Genomic DNA, 20076 nt, shown 5'->3' with positions numbered 1-20076 from the left:
CATTGAAGAGATTCTCCTTCGTATTGTATTGTGTGTTCTTGGCTCCTTTGTTGTAAATTAACTGATAATATATGTGTGGGTTTATTTCTGGGTTCACTATTCTGTTCCATTGATTTGTGTGTCTGTTTTTATGCCAATACCATACTATTTTGATTTCTATACTTTATTATGTAGTTTGAAATCAGCATGATGCCTCCAGCTTTGTTCTTTCTCAAGATTGCTTTTGGCTTGGGGTCTTTAATGGGTCCACACAAATTTGGGGATTATTTGTTCTATTTCTGTGAAAAATACCATTTAAATTTTGATATGGATTGCACTGAATCTGTAGATTGCTTTGAGTAGTATGGATACTTTAACAATCTAATCTTTCTAACTAATCTTTCTAATCCATGAGCATGGAATATCTTTCCATTTATTTGTGTCTTCTTTAGCTGCATCAATTTTTTTTCTTTTTTCTGGGTACAGGTCTTTCATGTCCTTAGTAAAATTTATTCCTAGACATGTTATTCTTTTTGATGTAGTTGTAAATGGGACTGTTTTCTTGATTTCTCTTTCTGTTTGTTATTAGTGTATAGAAATGCAACTGACTTTTCCATATTAATCAAAATCAAGCAGTTTATCATTGGTACAATATTATCAACAGTCCATATTCAAGTTTTATCACTTGTTCCAATGATGTCCTTTTTTAAAAATTTTAACATTGTTTTAATCGAGTAACATAGCTGTTTGAAACAGGAAATTTTAAGACAGTTGAATAGAGCAAAGTGAAGGATTACTCTATTAGGATAGCCGCTATGGAGTTCCCGTCGTGGCGCAGTGGTTAACGAATCCGACTAGGAACCGTGAGGTTGCGGGTTCGGTCCCTGCCCTTGCTCAGTGGGTTAACGATCCGGCGTTGCCGTGAGCTGTGGTGTAGGTTGCAGACGCGGCTCGGATCTCACGTTGCTGTGACTCTGGCGTAGGCCGGTGGCTATGGCTCCGATTCGACCCCTAGCCTGGGAAACCTCCACATGCCGCAGGGGCGGCCCAAGAAATAGAAAAAAAAAAAAAGGATAGCCGCTATGAATCAATTTCTCACTATGCGGATTTGAATTCCATTTTTGGCACTAGACAAAACACTGACCTAAGCCAAAGTTTTCCCTTTAGTGTTTAGAAGCCCTGAACTTGTTTTCCTTCAAATAAAAGAAAAAAAAGGGGGGGGAACCCCTCCATAACAGGACCTCATCAGATCGACATGGTACGCTGAATACAACAGGCTTGGATCAATTGGTGTCCCCTACAGAATTTCAGATAATTGCAAAAAAAAAAACCTTAACCTAGGTGAGATGTGAATTTAAAAACCTCTTTGGTGTGACAAAGCACATTCCCTCTAAGTATATGACTCTCCTGCAATCTTATCCAAATTTATGGCGATGGGGGAACAGCTGGAGACCAGCTTGTTCCTTTCCATTAAGATTGCAAGGATTTGCTTAAAATACCAAGCTAACAAAGTTTTATCATACCAGTTTGTAAATTTCAATGTGAAAAAAACTTACATTAAGAGTTTCAGGAGTTCCTGTCGTGGCGCAGTGGTTAACGAATCCGACTAGGAACCATGAGGTTGCGGGTTCGGTCCCTGCCCTTGCTCAGTGGGTTAACGATCCGGCGTTGCCGTGAGCTGTGGTGTAGGTTGCAGACATGGCTCGGATCCCACGTTGCTGTGGCTCTGGAGTAGGGAACCTACGGCATATGGGAACCTCCATATGCCGTGGGAGCGGCCCAAAGAAATAGCAAAAAGACAAAAAATAAATAAATAAATAAATAAAGTTAAAAAAAAAAGCTTAAAAAAAAAAAGTTTCACTGTAGTCTGAGATGAATCACAAAGAGGTGAAAGACATAAGCCAGTGCTCCAAACAAAGTTCTTCACTCCATGTATTTTTGATTTTCAGTATACCTTTTATATTTTTACCTTAAAGATGATTTCTCAGATGTAGTCAGAAACCTCGATATCAGCTGAGTTTAGATTGGCAAACTGGACAAGGAACACACAAGAATTATGCCCAAAGAGAAAGAAAGCCTAGGACTGGCTGGGTCAGGCCCCAGTCACCTGCTTTTACTTTCAGTTGCCATCGTCACAGACTTCTTGGGTAACTATGTTCAATGTGAAATAGAAAAACAAAACCCAAGTCTTATACCAAAATACAGGCTCTGACTTTGAAGTATGCTTTTAGTTTAGTTTAGTTTTTTTTTTTTTAATGAGACATTTGAGGGAGAGGGGGCAGAAATCAAGACACAACTGACACTTATTTTGGCAAGATAGCAACAAAAACCTCAAATGCATAAGCTGTATGTCCAATATGTAAAAGGCATCAAAGAACCATATTATCTAAGACTTCAAAGTACTATTTCTTAATGGCTTAAGATAATTATAAGTTTACAGTTCACATTCTGCTGAAGACCTCTTTATAGTCTCAGCACCTAACAATACTAACAGGCTCCAATAATCTTATCAAGTTAAATGATAGTGCAACATTTTTTAAAGGAGCCATTTCAACTTAAGTCATTTGAGCCCCAAATCTGAAGAATGACCAAAATCAAATCTTTATTTTTGTAACTGTATAAATGTGATCCAAATGTGTCCACCACTAATTTTTCAAAAAGAAACATGCTATAAAGAAACAAACTACACCTGCTCACTGATGTGTATGGATTCCCTAGATGTCTTGTTGGGTTTAATTACAGACACTCACAGCAATACATTTTTAGTAGAAAGTGTAGCATGATGTTAAGCCATTTTAGCTTTTGCACATACATGTTGTACTTCTGGCTGATGATGCAAAAAGATTCTCAGCATCACACAGTTAAGCTGGGCTACACCCACCCCTTTAAATGGCATCAATATCAATGTCATCATCCTTGTTGTCAGACTTCACAGCTTCAACTTTTGATACGCTGGCAGTCTTCGAATACACCACCTCGATATTCTCATCTTCATCATCATCTTCACCACCAGAAGATTCTTCCTCTGCTCCCTTCAACCATCTTATAAATGGTTCCGCTTTGACACGAATCTCTTTGGCATGTTCTTTTGAGACATGTTTCTTAGAAGCCTTTTCCGACCAGCTAATGATGACTTCTTCTTCCAAAGGGTCTGCGTCATACATCTCCTTCAAGATATGTGGAATTTTGGAGCTGAGCTGAGCTTGATGCATTGCTACCACACACTCCAAATCATGAAGAAGATACTGTTGCGCTTTTTTGTTGTTGTGGCAAAATTGTAAGAAATGGTGCCTGTATTTCTTAATTTGTCCTCTAATCTTCTCATTAAAAAGAACTTCAGTCAAAACAAGAGGGCCCATGGCCTTTACATCCAATCTTTCTGCTTCAGCTACAATTTCTTTGTCAGATGAGTCAATAATACCTTCTTCTTCCTTTTTCTTAACAAAATCAAACAAGATATTGACACGCTCTTCAACAGTCCTTTCCAAATCATCACTGAGGGTTAAAACTCTTGCATGGTCACTGATTTCATCCATTCTGCGCCTTTGAGCTTCCTCTGTTGTATCCTCCCCCAATCATCCTCCTCCTCTTCTTCCACAGCATGTGGAGGGGGATTGATTTCATTTGATGGTGGTGGTGGTGGTGGTGGTGGTGTCTCACTGCTGGACACGGTGCCATTTTCCTTGTCCTTGCCCTTACTGTTTTTCTTTTCCTTTTCTTTCTTTCCTGTACCACTTTCACTATTCTCAGGTGGGTTTTTGAGAATGAATGTGCAGAGTTTATGATGTGTGTCAAGCATGCCTTGATAGCCGTAGGCTTTACAAGAATTACCTATTGTTTGCTTCTCTGGATTGACATGCAGATCTGTTTCAGGATTCTCACACTCAGGACAGAGAACAAATTTTTTAATGAATCCATCTAACATGTCTTGCAGCTTATTCGCCTCATGAGATCCATTGACGATGTAACAGTCATTCTTAACATCAAACTGGGTCTGTGCTCCCAGCTCACAACCAAAATATTTGGTGGGATACGTAGGAGGCGGATTAAGTGCTTTGGCTACGTCAGCCATGTTGACTATAACTGTCTTGATTCCATTTCCTTTGCCCTCAACCTTGGCAATCAGACGGGGCATCTTGTAGCGATAGAACTGGTCTGACATGCTGCGGTTGACATTGACAGATATTTTGGCTTATTAGTGACTTTATCAGTAAGATGAAGAGATCTTTGATTGCAACTTTTTGGTATCCTCTATCTGGAGAAGAAGGGGTGACATAAACGACTGCAAGAGTTCTCGGTCTCTGACATGAAAAATTTTTCGCCACTGAGGCTGTAAGCTTCTTGCTTGTATGCTTTGTTTCCCCAATACAGGTACCAATGGCTGCGCAACAGCTCTCTGGAATGTTCTCACTCGGACTCAGTAATGTCCTTTATAGTCAATCCTCACCCCCATCCCCACCCCAATCCTGGATCACTCATTGCATTTAATTGTCACATCTCTTTAGTCTCTCTTATCTAGAACGGTTTCTCAATTTTCTTTCTCTTGACCTTGACATTTTTCAAGAGCATAAGCTAGTTATTTTTGTAGAATATCTGTCAATTTGGGTTTACCTGATATTTTCCAATGATGAAGTCATGTGGGAGTTTTGCCATAAATATTGCAAAAGTGATGCTGTATCCTTTGAGAGCAAGATAACTTGAGGCACATAATACTGGTTTGTCACAATTTCATTGATATGCATTTTGATCATTAAGATGTTATCTGCCAGTTTTCCCCATGTAATAAGAAACCTTGTATGTAAATATCTTGTTTCCTATTAAACTTTCTCGGAGTGCTTTTAAAGAATCATTGATGATTTTCTAATTCTAATGTTTATACTGATTAATTAGCATTCCATTCCAAGGAATAACTTTCCTTTCTCCTCTATTTATTCACCTGTTTATATCACTATTGAGTCATGGAATTTTTTTTATCCAATGGATTGTAATCAATCCTATCATTTATTCGATGTTTAACTGTCCCATATTTGGCAATTGGATCATTCCCCCTTCACACTGCCTCCAGTGTACCCATGTATCTGTAATTACTTGAGCACTTCCTTATTTTCTAGCACACAAAAATGTTCTCTGCTCCAGCACTGAAAGTAGGCTCTGGTTCAAAGGCACATGGTTCCCTTTAGTAGATAATGGTATTTAGAAATCAAAATCTCGGCACTATATGTATTCATTGCTACTTATGTCATTGCTTATAGGCAATGGACAGAGCTAGAACAGAAAACACACACATACACACACACACACACTTTTCTATCTACCTGGATCTTTATACATATATTAAAAAATCTACAATTTCATATTGATACCTCCAATGCAAAAGCAACATATTTTAAATTTCTCAGACTACAGTGAAACCTAGTTTGCATCATTTGCAATCAACTTATCATTCTCTCAAGCCTAGAGTAGCAGAAACTAGTTTGAGAAGTGCTAACCCGTATTTGCCTAGTATTTTTAAAATGTAAAATGCATATACAGTTGACTCCTTTTTTTTTGTCTTTTTGCCATTTCTTGGGCCGCTCCCGAGGCATATGGAGGTTCCCAGGCTAGGGGTCGAATCAGAGCTGTAGCTGCCACCTACGCCAGAGCCACAGCAACAGCGGGATCCGAGCCATAGCTCGACACATAGCTCGGAGCCACAGCAGCAATCTACACCACAGCTCATGGCAACGCCAGATCCTCAACCCACTGAGCAAGGCCAGGAATCGAACCCGCAACCTCATGGTTCTTAGTCGGATTCGTTAACCACTGAGCCACGACGGGAACTCCCATTCCTGTTTTTCAAGATTGTTTTGGCTACCACAAGTGCTCTGTCTTTTCATAAAATTTTTAAAATCAGTTTTTCTATTTCTTTAAAATGTTTCCCAAGATTGACAAGAATTTCATTGAATCTAAAGATCAGTTGGAGGAGTTCCTGACGTGGTGCAGCAGAAACAAATCTGACTAGGAACCATGAGGTTGCAGGTTCGATCTGTGGCCTTGCTCACTGGGTTAAGAATCTGGCATTGGCATGTGCTGTGGTGTAGGTCACAGACTTGGCTCGCATCCTGCATTGCTGTGGCTGTGGCGGAGGCTGGCAGCTGTAGCTCCAATTTGCCCCCTAGCCTGGGAACCTCCATATGTCCTGAGTGCGGCCCTAAAAAAAATCAACCAATCAATCAATAAAGATCAATTGGAAAGGACATTTTAATAGTCTTTCATCCATAAGCATAATCGTTTATTTAAATCCTTATTTTATCTAAGCAACATACTGTAATTTTCACAGTAGAAATCTTGCATATTTATTAAAAATATTTTTACATAACTATAATACAAATTCATTTTCCAGGTGTTCATTGCTAAAATGTAGAAATATAATTGATTTTTGTATTGCTGACCTTGTGCTCTGCATCTTTGCTAAATAGTTGTAATAATTGTTTTACAGCTTTTTTAGGGTTAGGGTTAGGATTAGGATCCTATCATTGGCAGATCATCAATTTTACTTTTTTATTTCCAGTATTTATGCATTTCCTTTCTTTTTTAGCGTTTTTGTTGAATAAAAGTTGTGAGACAGTATATTCTTGCCTCTTAATCTTAGAAAAAGCCTTCAGTGATAAGTATGATATACATAAGTTTTTCATAGGAATGAGTTCTTTTCTACTCTAGTTTGATGAGTTTTTATCATGAATGGGTGTGTTCTTCGTATAACTATTAATATGATCTACTTTAGAATCTATCTATCTATCGATCTATCTATTGATCTATCTATCCATCCTTCCATCCAAGAGTCTTTTATTGGTCACTTATGTGCCAGGCACCAACATTAACAAAGCAAACAAATAAACAAACAGAATACCAAAAAACAAAGGTCAATGTTTCCATCTAAAGAAGTACATGGTTCTTTCGGCTTGCCTTTTCCCATACTGTTTCCCTTCCAACTCTGTAGCTCCACAATCACAGATGAAGATAGCTTTACTGGTATCAGGTCTTATTCTAAAGCACCGTTCCAGTTAACATGCCGGTATCTTCAAGATTCTTTATTATCAGACACTGCCAGGAAAATTTGGGGGAAAACAGGTCCCAAGGCTCTTGTGTTCCATCACTGTCATGAACCCAGGGTCCTCACTCTCCAGAACACTCAAGGTTAGTCATCCCGGGATCTTCAGCTGACACAACTGAGAAACAGCAGGTACAATGGAAACTGTCTTTTCCTGAAATGCCACAAATCAGATAACACCAAGCAGAACAGTGATCGCAGAAAAACTGTCACTTTGGGCTCCTTTCAGCGTTTTTTTTTTCTAGGGCCTGGAAGTTCACAAGCTAGGGGTGGAATTGGAGCTACAGCTGCTGGCCTATGCCACAGCCACAGCAACTCAGGAATCAAGCTGCCTCTACGACCTACCCCACAGCTCATGGTAATGCTGGATCCTTAACCTACTGAGTGGGGCCAGTGATCGAACCCACATGGTCATGGATACTAGTGTGGTTCATAATAGGCTGAGTCCTAACAGGAACTCCTGGGCTCTTTTTTGACCACAGCAGTTATGTGAAAGCAGCTGCAGCTTCAGTAAGGACCATCTTTTAGTCTCCTTTTAAAAGCAATAATTGATTTTCAAATACTGTTAAGTGCGTTCCTGGGGTAAACCCCTTTTGGACATGACAAACAGGCCCTTTACAGTTGCTGAATTAGATTGGCTAATCTTTTCTTAAGGATTTTTGATTCTATCTTCATGAAATATATTGGTCAGCAATTTTATTAAAGTCCTTTCATTGTATTTTGTATCTGGTTAGGCTGGTATCAGTGTCATAGGATTAAGCGAGTTGGGATATGCATCCATAGAAATAAGTCTGATATTCTCTACCTTTTCATTGGCACCTTATTGCAGTTAAGACTTGATGTAGTAATTATATAGTTATAGGGTATATAAGGTCTACATTCTGTTACTTGTTTTCCCTTTTTTTCTTTTTACTGCTGCACTACTGTGTATGGAAGTTCCCAGACCAGGGGTCGAATTAGAACTGCAGCTACCAGCCTAGGCCACAGCAACAGCAATGTGGGATCTGAGGCACATCCGTGACCTACACCACAACTTGCAGTAATGCTGGATGCTTAGCTCACTGAACAAGGCTAGTGATCGAACCCTAATTCTCATGGATATTATGTCAGGTTCTTTTTTTTTTTTTGTCTTTTTTGCTATTTCTTTGGGCTGCTTCTGCGGCATATGGAGGATCCCAGGCTAGGGGTCTAATCGGAGCTGTAGCCACCGGCCTACGCCAGAGCCATAGCAACGCGGGATCCGAGCCGTGTCTGCAACCTACACCACAGCTCACGGCAACGCCGGATCGTTAACCCACTGAGCAAGGGCAGGGACCGAACCCGCAACCTCATGGTTCCTAGTCGGATTTGTTAACCACTGCGCCACGACGGGAACTCCTTATGTCAGGTTCTTAAGCAGCTGAGCCACAAGAGGAACTCCCTGCTCCTGGTTTTCTTAAAAAGAATTTTTTTTTTTTTTTTTGTCTGCAACCACGGCATACAGAAATTGTGGGGCCAGGGATCAAACCCGTGTCACTGCTGTCACCAGAGCCACTTGCAGCAACAATGCCAGATCCTTAGCCTGCTGAACCACAAGGGAACTCCTCTACTTGTATTCTATTTGTCTCTATTTGTTTTTTATTCCTCTGATCTTCCTTTCTTGCCTTCTTTTGATTAATTAAACATTTTTCAGTGTGCCACTTCCAATTCTTCTACTGTTTTAATGTAGGGTTTTTTTTTGGCTATGTATTTTTTCTTTGGATTTTGTATTCGTTACTCTGGGGATTACAATGTCTTTTTAATACATCACAGTCCATTTAGAGTAAAAACAATACTACTTTACGCAAATGTAAGAATCTTACTGTCCATTCCCTCTGTCCTTTGTGCTATACTATTATACATATGCCTATATATGTATAACAGTATACATATGCCTATATATGTTGTAACACCCACAACCTCATACCAAAAGTACCAAGTGCATACCCAAAAGTCCTCATCCTAGTATCACTTAAAAACTATACTTTCACATGTAAATTGCCAAGATAACTTTTTGCATCACCATTTGTGACCTTGAGACTTAACCACATTGAAAAATAAATGTTTACCAACAGTTGTGGAGATGCTCTGCTGAAATACTTTGGCATTACCTAGCCATTAATTTGGTCTTAAATCACTTTGCCAAAATACACTCAGCAAAGCTGCTATATATTTAAGATGTTAACCTCAACTTTAAGGTCATGTATTTATTGTCAGAATATAGTTACCGCAGACTCTCCTAATGTAACGTGTATCTGTTAATATGTTAAGAAAATAGCTGTCTAAAACGTCCACATTTAAGGATTTTTATTTTATTTATTTTTTTAGTTCTTTACAATGTATAGCAGAACAGCAGCATAGTTCAGGAAATATCACTACTTTTAAGCAAACACACACCAGTTTCATCATATTCCTATTTGGCAGGGATTTTTGATACATTATCCTTGCAGCTTTGTATAAGAGCTAACTAGGTTATTTTTCTAGTGCAAAAGGAGGGAGGCAAGTCGTTTTGCTTAATTCTGGGAAAAGGAAAACCACTTCAAGAATCCATAGCTTTTTCCTTTTTTTTTTTCTTTCTTTTTAGTGCCACACCCGCAGCATATGGAGGTTCCCAGGCTAGGGGTCGAATTGGAGCTGCAGTTGCCAGCCTCTACTACAGCCACAGCAACGCAGGATCTGAGTGGTGTCTGCCACCTACACCACAGCTCAGGACAATACCAGATCCTTAGTCTGAGCAAGGCCAGGGATTAAACCTGCATCCTCAAGGATGCTAATCAGATTCATTCTCCTGAGCCACGATAGGAACTCCAATAATCCATAACTTTTAAAGGTATAAGTGAAACACATTTTTTTTTTCTTTTAGGGCTGTACTCACAGCATATGGAAGTTCCCAGACTAGGGGTTGAATCGGAGCTGCAGTTGCCAGCCTACTCGACAGGATAGGATCTGCCTGCCTATGCCACATCTGAGCTGTGCCTGCAGTCTACACCACAGCTCACAGGCAACTCCGGATCCTTAACCCACTGAATGAGGCCAGGGATTGAATCTAAATCCTCATGGTTAATAGTCAGATTTATTACCACTGGGCCACAAGGGGAACTCATAAAACATGTATCAATATACCTGTGTGTAGGATACTTTATTAGATGCTGAGTTTCCTTATCTGGAAAGTAGAGGAGCACCAACCTTCTAAGGAGGTAACAGGAGCTCCTACCTTCCAAGGTCTGTTTTTAGGATTCAATGAGAAAATGTAGGTAAAGTGCTAAACATCTTAACCAAATCATAATTTAATATTAAATAGATGTAGGTTATTATTTCTGCAAATATTTCCACTTCCATGTCAAGCCCTGTTTGATAGAGATGTCTTTCCCTCCACCCTCTGTTACTTGGTATTTACCCAAACCTGAAAATAACAGAGAAATAAGTTATTCTGAAAGTGCACAGGCACAGGTTCCTAAACGACCCTGGTGGCAAAAGGCAGCCAGAGAATCTTATGTGTTATACCTCCACTCCAAAGAAAAAGTTCTTTACTGACCTTCAAAAAAAAAAAAAAAAAAAAAGAAAAAGAAAGAAAAGAAAAGAAAGAGTTTCAATAGGGGAGTGATAAGCAAGAAAACTGAAGCCTGGAAATGACAAGTGACTTGTCCAACGTTGGGCAGCTTTTTCCAGAATTGTTTAGCTTCTTCAATTGAGAATTCTGGAATTCTGGTCTCTTGGGACTCAGTCCTTGAGTTTTGCCACAAGTTTACATGAACTCACCACACCAATCTAGGCATTTAAGTGCTTTTTTTTTTTTTTTTGTCTTTTCAGGGCCGCACTGGAGGCATATGGAGGTTCCCAGGCTAGAGGTCAAATCGCAGCTGTAGCCTCTGGACTACACCACAGCCAGAGCAACGCCGGTTCCTTAACCCACTGAGCAAGGCCAGGGGTCGAACCCCAAACCTCATGGTTCCTAGGCGGACTTGCTTCCGCTGGGCCACGACGGGAACTCCGGCATTTAAGTGCTTTATTAAATCATACGGCGTGTTTCAATCTACTGTCTTATTTTCGTTATGTCAACCATTTTTGGAATCACTTCAAGCAATACGTCACCAAATATAGCTCACAGCATATAAAATCTGTCAAAAGCCTTGGAAAATCAGAATTAAAGTCGACAAATAGTCCCGGATAAGTATGGCTGGAAGAGAAACAGAGGTGGGTTCGGGGAACGAAAGACGAGGAACTCTCGGCAGGAAAATTTACACTCCCCAAAGCAGGAAAAAGGTTAGTGGGCCACGTAATATCTACTCTTCTTGCCCACTGAGAGGCCCAACACACAGCGACACCTGGGGAGGAGATACCTATGGCATTCTGACATTCAGGGACGCACCCCCGCTACTGGGTTAAACAGCCCAGCAATCTCCTCGGAAAGCACAGAGGAAACGCCGAAGTCCGAAAAGCGGCAGCGGACCGGAACTCGACCCTGTGCCACACTCAATGCCGCCTTCCGGAAACGGTCTCCCTGCGACAAGAGGTCCCAGGGTATGCCGGGAAGCGGCGAGAAGAGTCTTCGGGTAGGACCACACCCGGTCCCTGCCAGGGCAACGCAGTACCCTTTCTCACGACCTGACCAGAACGGCCCCCTAAGGAAGAGAGACAGAGCCACCTCTGTTCCCTCTGGAGTAACGGTCCCTTGATTTCTAGCCGGACTGTTTTGGGAGGTGCCCCGGATCTTGTTTCCGGTGGCAGAGAGGCGCAGTTGCCATGGTAATTAAAGGACAGCAGAGAACCTTTTTGCTGCGGTGAGACGATCGCGGAGTTGGTGAGAATTGGCTGCGTTTCCTCGTTTGTGACCTGCAATTAGGTAGCCAGCAGTTCGCTGTCTCTGCCCCTTCGCCTGCTCCGCCCCTCACCGTTCGGCTTCCTTTTCTCCACCTGTTTCTTTTACTTCTCTGTCATACTTAGGCTTGCTCCATGTTTGTTCTTAAAATATGCATATAAGTGCAGTTTTTATGCCCAGAGGAATATAAAAATAGAGCGATGTTGCCCGAGATGGGTTGTGAACGTATTTCACTGTGTAGAGACGGAGACTGGATGGCTTTCTGTTTTCTCTCGGCCCTTTAGAAGCCTTAGGCGCTTGTTAACAGTTTATTTTTCTTGCTATTGTGTGACTGGTTATTTATGGAGCCGTTTGCGGCAGTATACTCTCTAGGCCCCTGTCTTGGTCTCAGGCTGGAGGTTTAAATGCAGGAGGTTTCCAAGCCCGAGGGGTGCAATTATATATTTATTTAAGCTTCAGTTTAGTCTCTCGTTACAGAGAGGAGGGGGGAAAAAAAAGAATTCTGGAACATATTTGCCGTGGGATTTACACGTGAGGGAGTTCCCTTATTTGGAAAGAGCACTCGAGGACGATCTTAAAAAAATATATTTTAAAATTGCTGGCTACAAGATGAACGTTTATTTTCCCTTCTTTTTGGCACAGTTTTCTTTTACATTTACGAGGAGAAGGGTGCACGCATGTGTGTTTAAAACTGATGCTTAATTATAGTGATACCAATTTGCAGTAACTAGACTGTGACACCACATCCCTATGGGGTCCTTCTAAATCTGGTGTAAGATGAAGGTGTCAGGCAGGCGGTCTGTGTATTATAAATAGGGTACTTCATCCATGATAAGCGATTATTATCTTTCTTTCCCAAGTGTAAAAGACCTATATAATTCAAGAAGGTGCAAGTGATTTAGGCCTCCTGAGTAAGAATCCAATGAGTCCTGAAGGGGACCCTACCTGTGTCGTCTTATTGTTGAACTTGAAATATTCAATGTATTAGATTGAATGTATTTTTAGAAGTCAAAGCTGGGTAAAATAATGTTGGAAGCTGTTAGGCCACCAGCACAATTTAGTGCCTCGTGGTGACTGTTGTACAAGAAACCTTCATTCATATTAATAAAGAATTGTTATCAAAATTTACTGCCTTTTGCTATTTACTTAGGTGGGTGACATCTGTGTCTCTCAATTTCCTTATCTGTAAAAAACAGGCAGAAATAACTGGCCACTGTAATAGGTATAACTCAAGATGTAAGACAGTTTTTTGTTGTTGTTGTTTTCCTTTTTAGGGCTGCATCCGAGGCACATGGAAGTTCCCAGACTGGGGGTCCAATAAGAGCTGCACCTATGCCACAGCAACTGGGGGCGGAGCCATTCTTTGACCTACACCACACAGCTCATGGCAGTGTCAGATCCTTAACCCACTGAGTGAGGCCAAGGATTGAACTGGAATCCTCATAGACTCTAGTCGGGTTCTTCATCCACTGAGCCACAATGGGAACTCCTAGATGTAAGACAGTTCTTTAAGCTCCTATGATTAGAGGTGTTATAGAACTCCTCCAAATTACTACTGTTATTAACATTATTATTGGTAGTGTTGGAACACAGTAAAATATCTGGATATTGCTATAAATGGGATTTTTGAAATTCAGCCTTTTAAAATGTGGGGCTGCATTGGTGAGGTATTAGTGAAATGACTTGGTTGATCCTCTTGTGGAGATGGATGCCAGCTGCTAATCACATTATGTTCAACTTCTGCTTATGGTGGAATTTCATTACCTACAATTTATTTAGCACTTAGTATGTGCCAAGAACTGTTCTATATGCTTCACATGTATCAATTTACTTCATCCTTATGACAAGCCTATGAAGAGTCTCTACGGACTGTCTAATTTTGAGAGAATAGATGTGTGCTTTTCCTTTGCCCTATGACTGTTGTATTTGTCACATCATTGTTTTGGCTTTGCTGTTTTGGTGCTTATATATACATTTAGAAATCAACTGCCAAAGGCTTATTCTAGTTTAACATATGACAGTATAACCATATGCATATTATAATGTGCACCTTTTTTCCACATATATAAATCTTAAAAGTCTTGATTTTCCCCTCATTTGAAAGGCAAAGTGACATTCGCATTTTAAGATTAACATTGACTAAAACAAAATTTTAAGTTATTTTCTAATAGAATGGCCATCAGTCCAGGAAATGATGCAGCCTTCTCCAGTAAGAAGTCAACGCTTTCAGAGAGCTCCCGATCAAAGAAATTTCCACTAACCGAAGAGGAGTTATTTTATATGAATTGTAGAGCTGCCTACTTAACTGTCTTCAAAAGCAGCTTAGATAACATTATTTCTAAAGATCAACTTTACCTAGGTAATTTATTTTTAATTTTGGTATCTTTGTCTTGTTGAAAGTTAATAGATCAGAAAGACTGGAATTAGAATTACACTTTAAATTATTCCAATTTCTTAGTGAAGCTTAGAACTAAATTATGCTATTGTGCTGTTTTATATAGCTACACAGTCCAGGAGTTTATAAATAAAACTTTTGGAGTTTGGGTCGTGGCTCAGTGGTTAACGAATCCGACTAGGAACTATGAGGTTGTAGGTTCCATCCCTGGCCTTGCTGTGGTGTGGGTCGCAGAGGCGACTTGGAACCTGCATTGCTGTGGCCCTGGAGTAGGCCGGCAGCTACAGCTCTGATTAGACCCCCTAGCCTGGGAACCTCCATATGCTACAGGTGCAGCCCTAGAAAGAGACAAAAAGACCAAAAAAAAAGAAAGAAAAAAAAAACTTTCAATATTTTTACAGACCAGATGAGTAATTTTGAGGTTTCATCAATTACTTGCTTAAAATATTTTAGAAATTCTTATCTTGGTACTTTAAGATATATGATAATGGAATTAAAACAATTTTAGCAGCTGAATCACGATTTTGAATTTGACCTACACTGGGGAAAATGTAAAGGACACTTTAAAAATGGGTTAAATGTAAAAGAGCAGTATTAGGAAATAAGTGAAATTTTAAAAGAGAGTTAAAGAGTTCTGGGTTTTGTCCTGCTTTTGGGGGTGTGTTGAGAGAGTTTGTCTTTTTTTGCTTCTTTCCGTATCTTAAATTCTTCTAGTTGCAGATATCCTCTAAACCAATGAATGTGGTCCTTCCTGGGTGTATCAAATGACTTGTATACTTGAGAGAATGGTAAACAACAATGCCAGATAACACTATACTCATGTCAGTTTCATCAAGACTAATAACTTTAAGAGTAGAGAAACTTGGACTTCCCGTCGTGGCACAGTGGTTAACAAATCTGACTAGGAACCATGAGGTTGTGGGTTCGATCCCTGGCCTTGCTCTGTGGGTTAAGGATCTGGTGTTGCCGTGGTCCCAGACGAGGATCGGATCCCGCGTTGCTGTAGCTCTGGCGTAGGCCGGCAGCTATAGCTCTGATTCAACCCCTAGCCTGGGAACCTCCACATGCCACGTGAGCGGCCCTAGAAAAGGCAAAAAGACGAGAAAAAAAAAAAGAGAGAAATTTGAGTTATTTTGCCAACTTCAGAAGCAGTTTCCTTAAATAAAAAATCTGATATATTTTTGCAGCAGTGTCTTGGATTTATACGCAATAAGATCTCTATTTGAGGAAATCCATTTTGGGAAATATAAAAATTGAAAAGACTAAAATTTATATTTTATTAAAAACTATAATTTTAGTTTTTTTATTGTTCTTTTGAAAATAGGCTGAAATCTATTAAGTTTAAAAGTTTAACATGCTTTCTGTTACCATGGCATTTAGTTTGTAAATTAATGAGTATGTATTACTAATGTGCTATCAGTCTTATAGAATTATCTGGCAGGGTGCTAATGCGCTGTTTATCTCTTTGACTTTGGGTTGTATGGTGAAAATATTCTACAAAATTGTAATGATATGTAATGCTTTCAGATAATCTAGATTTTCTTTTTCTTTCTTCTTTCTTTTCTTTTCTTTGTCTTTTCTTTTTTTGCTTTTTAGGGCCGAACCCATGGCATATGGAAGTTCTCAGACTAGGGGTCAAATCAGAGCTGCAGCTGCAGGCCTATGCCACAGCCACAGCAATGCCAGATCCAAGCTGCATCTGTAACCTAAACTACAGCTCAGGGCAACCCCAGATCCTTAATACATTGAGCGAGGCCAGGGATTGAACTTGTATCCTCATGGTTACTAGTTGGGTTCATTATCACTCAGCCACAATGGGAACTCCCATGTAATCTAGATTTAAAAAAAACTGGCAATGGAATCCTAAAACACATGCCCCCCCCGCCTTTTTTTTTTGTCTTTTGTTGTTGTTGTTGCTATTTCTTGGGCCGCTCCCACGGCATATGGAGGTTCCCAGGCTAGGGGTTGAATCGGAGCTGTAGCCACCGGCCTACTCCAGGGCCGCAGCAACGCAGGATCCGAGCCGCGTCTGCAACCTACACCACAGCTCCCGGCAACGCCAGATCGTTAACCCACTGAGCAAGGGCAGGGACCGAACCCGCAACCTCATGGTTCCTAGTCGGATTCGTTAACCACTGCGCCATGACGGGAACTCCACATGCCCCTTTTTTGGTGATTCTCTTTGATAGATGAATTGAGGAATTGTCCACTTATACACCAGGCCAAATACTTATCTTTTTTTCCTAGGCAGCATGGTATTTAGGACTTTTGTCTACATCCAAAATAAACCTGTGGAAATTTAAAAATTATGTTGTCTCCACTGTTACAAATTTCCACAAAGGCTGTCTGTGTGGATGGAATGTGGCAGTTGCTATATCTGCAACTTTTGTTGACTCTGAGAGTCACCTCTAGTTGATGAGCTTGTTACTGTGCCAGAGTTTTAAGTTGTCTAGGTACAATGCACTGGCATGATCTGAAGGATGGGAATACTCATATTGGTCCATGAACTTCTAATGTGTTATTAACTGTTAATTTTGACTATGTAGCAATTTTACACTTCAAGTGTGGACTTCATATTTAGATTATAAACTTTTTGGGAACCAAGAAGCTTGTATCTTTGAAAATAAAAAATGACCCCGTATTATTCTTGTGCATAAAGAATGTTCAATATAATGGGTTCACAAATGTCCATATTTTATTACCTGGATCTGGTTTCTATTTCCTTGAGGATCTTTTCTTCCTTCCTTCCTTTCTAACAGTTTGTATTTTATTGTTGTGTTGTTGCTGTTTTATATTTATTTATTTATTTGTTTGTTTTTAATTCAATGAAAATTTTGTTACATTTATAGTTGTACAACCATCATCAGAACCTAATTTTACAACATTTCCATCCCACACCTGTCTCCTTTGGTAACCATGTTTTTCAAAGTCTGTGAGTCAGTTTCTGTTCTACAAAGAAATTCATTCTGTCCCTTTTTTAGATTCCACATATAAGTGATAGCATGTGACATTTGTGTCTCACTGTCCTACTAACTAACTTCACTTAGCATGATAATTTCTAGGCCCGCCTACATTGCTGCAAATGCCATTATTTCAGTCCTTTTTATGGCTGGGTAATATTCCATTGTGTATATGTACCACATATTATTCTTTATCCACTCCTCTGTTGATGGACATTTAGATTGCTTCCATGTCTTGGCTTATTGTATATATTGCTGAGGTGAACATTGGGGTACATGTATCTTTTCTAGTCATGGTTTTTTTTTTTTAATAGATGCCCAGGAGTAGGATGGCTGGATCAAATGGTAATTCTATTTTCAGGAATCTCCATACTATTTTCATAGTGGTTACACCAATTTACATTCCCACCAATAGGGTGGGAGGGTTCCCTTTTCTCCACACTCTCTCCAGCATTTATTGTTTGTAGACATTTTGATGATGGCCTTTCTGGCTGGTATAATGTGGTACCTCATAGTAGTTTTAATTCGCATTTCTCAAATAATTAGTGGTGTTTAATGTGTTTTTAGGCCCTCTGTCTGTCTTCTTTGGGGAACTGTTTAGATCGTCTGTCCATTTTTTGATGAGGTTGTTTATTTTTTTTGGTATTGAACTTCAGGAGGTGTTTATATATTTTGGAGATTAATCCCTTGTCAGTTGTTTCATTTGCAAATATTTTCTTCCATTCTATGGGTTGTCTTTTTCATTTTGTTTATGGTTTCCCTTGCTGTGCAAAACCTTTTAAATTTAATTAGGTCCCATTTGTTTATTTTTGTTTTTATTGTCATTACTCTAGGATGTAGATCTGAGAAGATATTGCTGTGGTTTATGTCAGAGAGTGTTCGGCCTGTGTTTTCCTCTCAGGGTTTTATAGTATCTGGTGTTATATTTAGGTCTTTAATCCATTTTGAGCTTATTTTTGTGTATGGTGTTGGGGAGCGTTCTAATTTCATTCTTTTACATGTAGCTGTCCAGTTTTCCCAGCACCACTTACTGAAAGGACTGTCTTTTCTCCATTGTATATTCTTTCCTCCTTTGTCATAGATTAGTTGACCATTGGTGTTTGGGTTTAATTCCGGACTTTCTATCCTGTTCCACTGATCTATATTTGTTTTTGTGCCAGTACCATATGGTTTTGATGACTGTAGCTTTGTAATATTACCTAAGGTCAGGGAGCCTGATTCCTCCAGCTCCATTTTTCTTTCTCAGGATGGCTTTGGCTATTTTGGATCTTCTGTGCTTCCAAACAAACTTTAAAATATTTTGTTCTAGTTCTGTGAAAAGTACCACTGGTAATTTGTTGGGGATTGCATTGAATCTGTAGATTGCCTTTGGTAGTATAGTCATTTTGATAATATTGATTCTTCCAATCTAAGAGCATGGTATGTCTCTCCATCTATTTGTGTCGTCTTTGATTTCTTTCATCAGTGTCAAATAGTTTTCAGAGTTCAGGCCTTTTGTCTCTTTAGGTAGGTTTACTCCTAGGTATTTTATTCTTTTGGATGTGATGGTAAATGGGATTGTTTCCCTAATTTCTCTTTCTGATCTTTTATTGTTAGTATATAGAAATGCAGTCAATTTCTGTGTATTAATTTTGTATCCTGTGACTTTGTCAAATTCTTTGATGAGCTCTAAGAGTTTTCTGGTAGCATCTTCAGGATTTTCTAGGTATAGTATCATGCTATCTGCAAATAGTGGTAGTTTTATTTCTTCCTTTCCAATTTGTATTCCTTTTATTTCTTTTTCTCCTCTGATTGCTGTGGCTAGAACTTCGAAAAGTATGTTGAATAGTAGTGGTGAGAGTGGACATCCTTGTCTTGTTCCTGATCTCAGCGGAAATTCTTTCAGCTTTTCACCATTGAGAATGATGTTAGCTGTGTGTTTGTCATATATGGCCTTTTTTATGTTGAGATAGGTTCCCTCTATGCCCACTTTTGGAGGGTTTTTATCAGAAATGGGTGTTGGATTTTGTCAAAAGCTTTTTCTGCCTATTGAGGGAATCATATAGTTTTTATTCTTCAGTTTGTTAATGTAGTGTATCACAGTGATTGATTTGTGGGTATTGAAAAATCCTTGCATCCCTGAGATAAATCCCAGTTGATCATGGTGTACAATCCTTTTAATGTATTGCTGGATTCAGTTTGCTAGTATTTTGTTGAGGATTTTTGCATCTATGTTCATCAGTGATATTGGCCTGTAAATTTCTTTTTTTGTGGTATTTTTGTCTGATTTTGGTATCAGGGTGATGGTGGCCTCATAGAATGAGTTTGGGAGCATTCCTTCCTCTGTAATTTTTTGAAATAATTTCAGAAGTGTAGGCATTAACTCTTCCCTAAATTTTTAATAGAAACAGCCTGTTGTTTGTCAGAAGTTTTTAAATCACAGTTTCAATTTCAGTACTTGTGAGTGGTCTGTTCATCTTTTTGATTTCATCTTGGTTTGGTCTTGGAAGATTGTTCTTTTCTAAGAATCTGTCAATTTCTTCTAGGTTGTCTGTTTTATTGGCATATAGTTGCTTGTAGTAGTCTCTTATGATCCTTCTTCATTTTTAGTTTTATTGATTTCAGGTCTCTCTCTTTTTTTCTTGAGGAGTCTGATCTATTTTGTTGATCTTTTCAAAGAACCAGCTTTTAGTTTCATTGATCTTTTCTATTGTTTTCTTCATTTCTATTTCATTTACTTATGCTCTGGTCTTTATGGTTTCTATCCTCCTGCTAACTTTGGGTTTTCTTTGTTCTTCTTTCTCTAGTTGCTTTAGGTGTAAAGTTAGGTTGTTTA

General features: G+C 39.4%; 2 protein-coding genes and 2 non-coding genes across 5 annotated transcripts in view; 1 reads left to right on the top strand and 3 right to left on the bottom strand.

Moving 5' to 3' along the window:
* Positions 1-2590: 2590 nt before the first annotated feature.
* On the bottom strand, positions 2591-8917 carry LOC125133388 (eukaryotic translation initiation factor 5-like). Its single transcript, XM_047791504.1, is given in 3 exon segments — positions 2591-3553; positions 3556-4170; positions 8911-8917. Coding segments are annotated over 3 exon segments (1311 nt in total). The 3' UTR covers positions 2591-2864.
* LOC125134788 (small nucleolar RNA SNORA16B/SNORA16A family) lies at positions 7212-7322 on the bottom strand. Its single transcript, XR_007136787.1, has one exon. It is a non-coding gene; the product is annotated as a small nucleolar RNA SNORA16B/SNORA16A family (small nucleolar RNA).
* LOC125134789 (small nucleolar RNA SNORA16B/SNORA16A family) lies at positions 7491-7591 on the bottom strand. The gene has a single exon (XR_007136788.1). It is a non-coding gene; the product is annotated as a small nucleolar RNA SNORA16B/SNORA16A family (small nucleolar RNA).
* Positions 8918-11467: 2550 nt separating the features above from the next.
* Positions 11468-20076, top strand: part of EFCAB7 (EF-hand calcium binding domain 7) — a 59083-nt gene continuing 50474 nt past the window's right edge. The window contains exons 1-2 of one of the 2 annotated variants that reach the window (XM_047788813.1): positions 11468-11888; positions 14064-14265. In XM_047788813.1, the coding sequence (XP_047644769.1) occupies positions 14079-14265 (187 nt within the window). In that variant the 5' untranslated portion in view covers positions 11468-11888; positions 14064-14078. Of the gene's footprint in view, positions 11931-14063; positions 14266-20076 lie in introns of both variants that reach the window. The other variant, XM_047788812.1, reaches the window with a different exon arrangement.

This window comes from Phacochoerus africanus, chromosome 8 (genome assembly GCF_016906955.1).
Source record: "Phacochoerus africanus isolate WHEZ1 chromosome 8, ROS_Pafr_v1, whole genome shotgun sequence".
NCBI lineage: Eukaryota > Metazoa > Chordata > Mammalia > Artiodactyla > Suidae > Phacochoerus > Phacochoerus africanus.
This window is presented reverse-complemented; position numbering and strand designations above follow the sequence as displayed.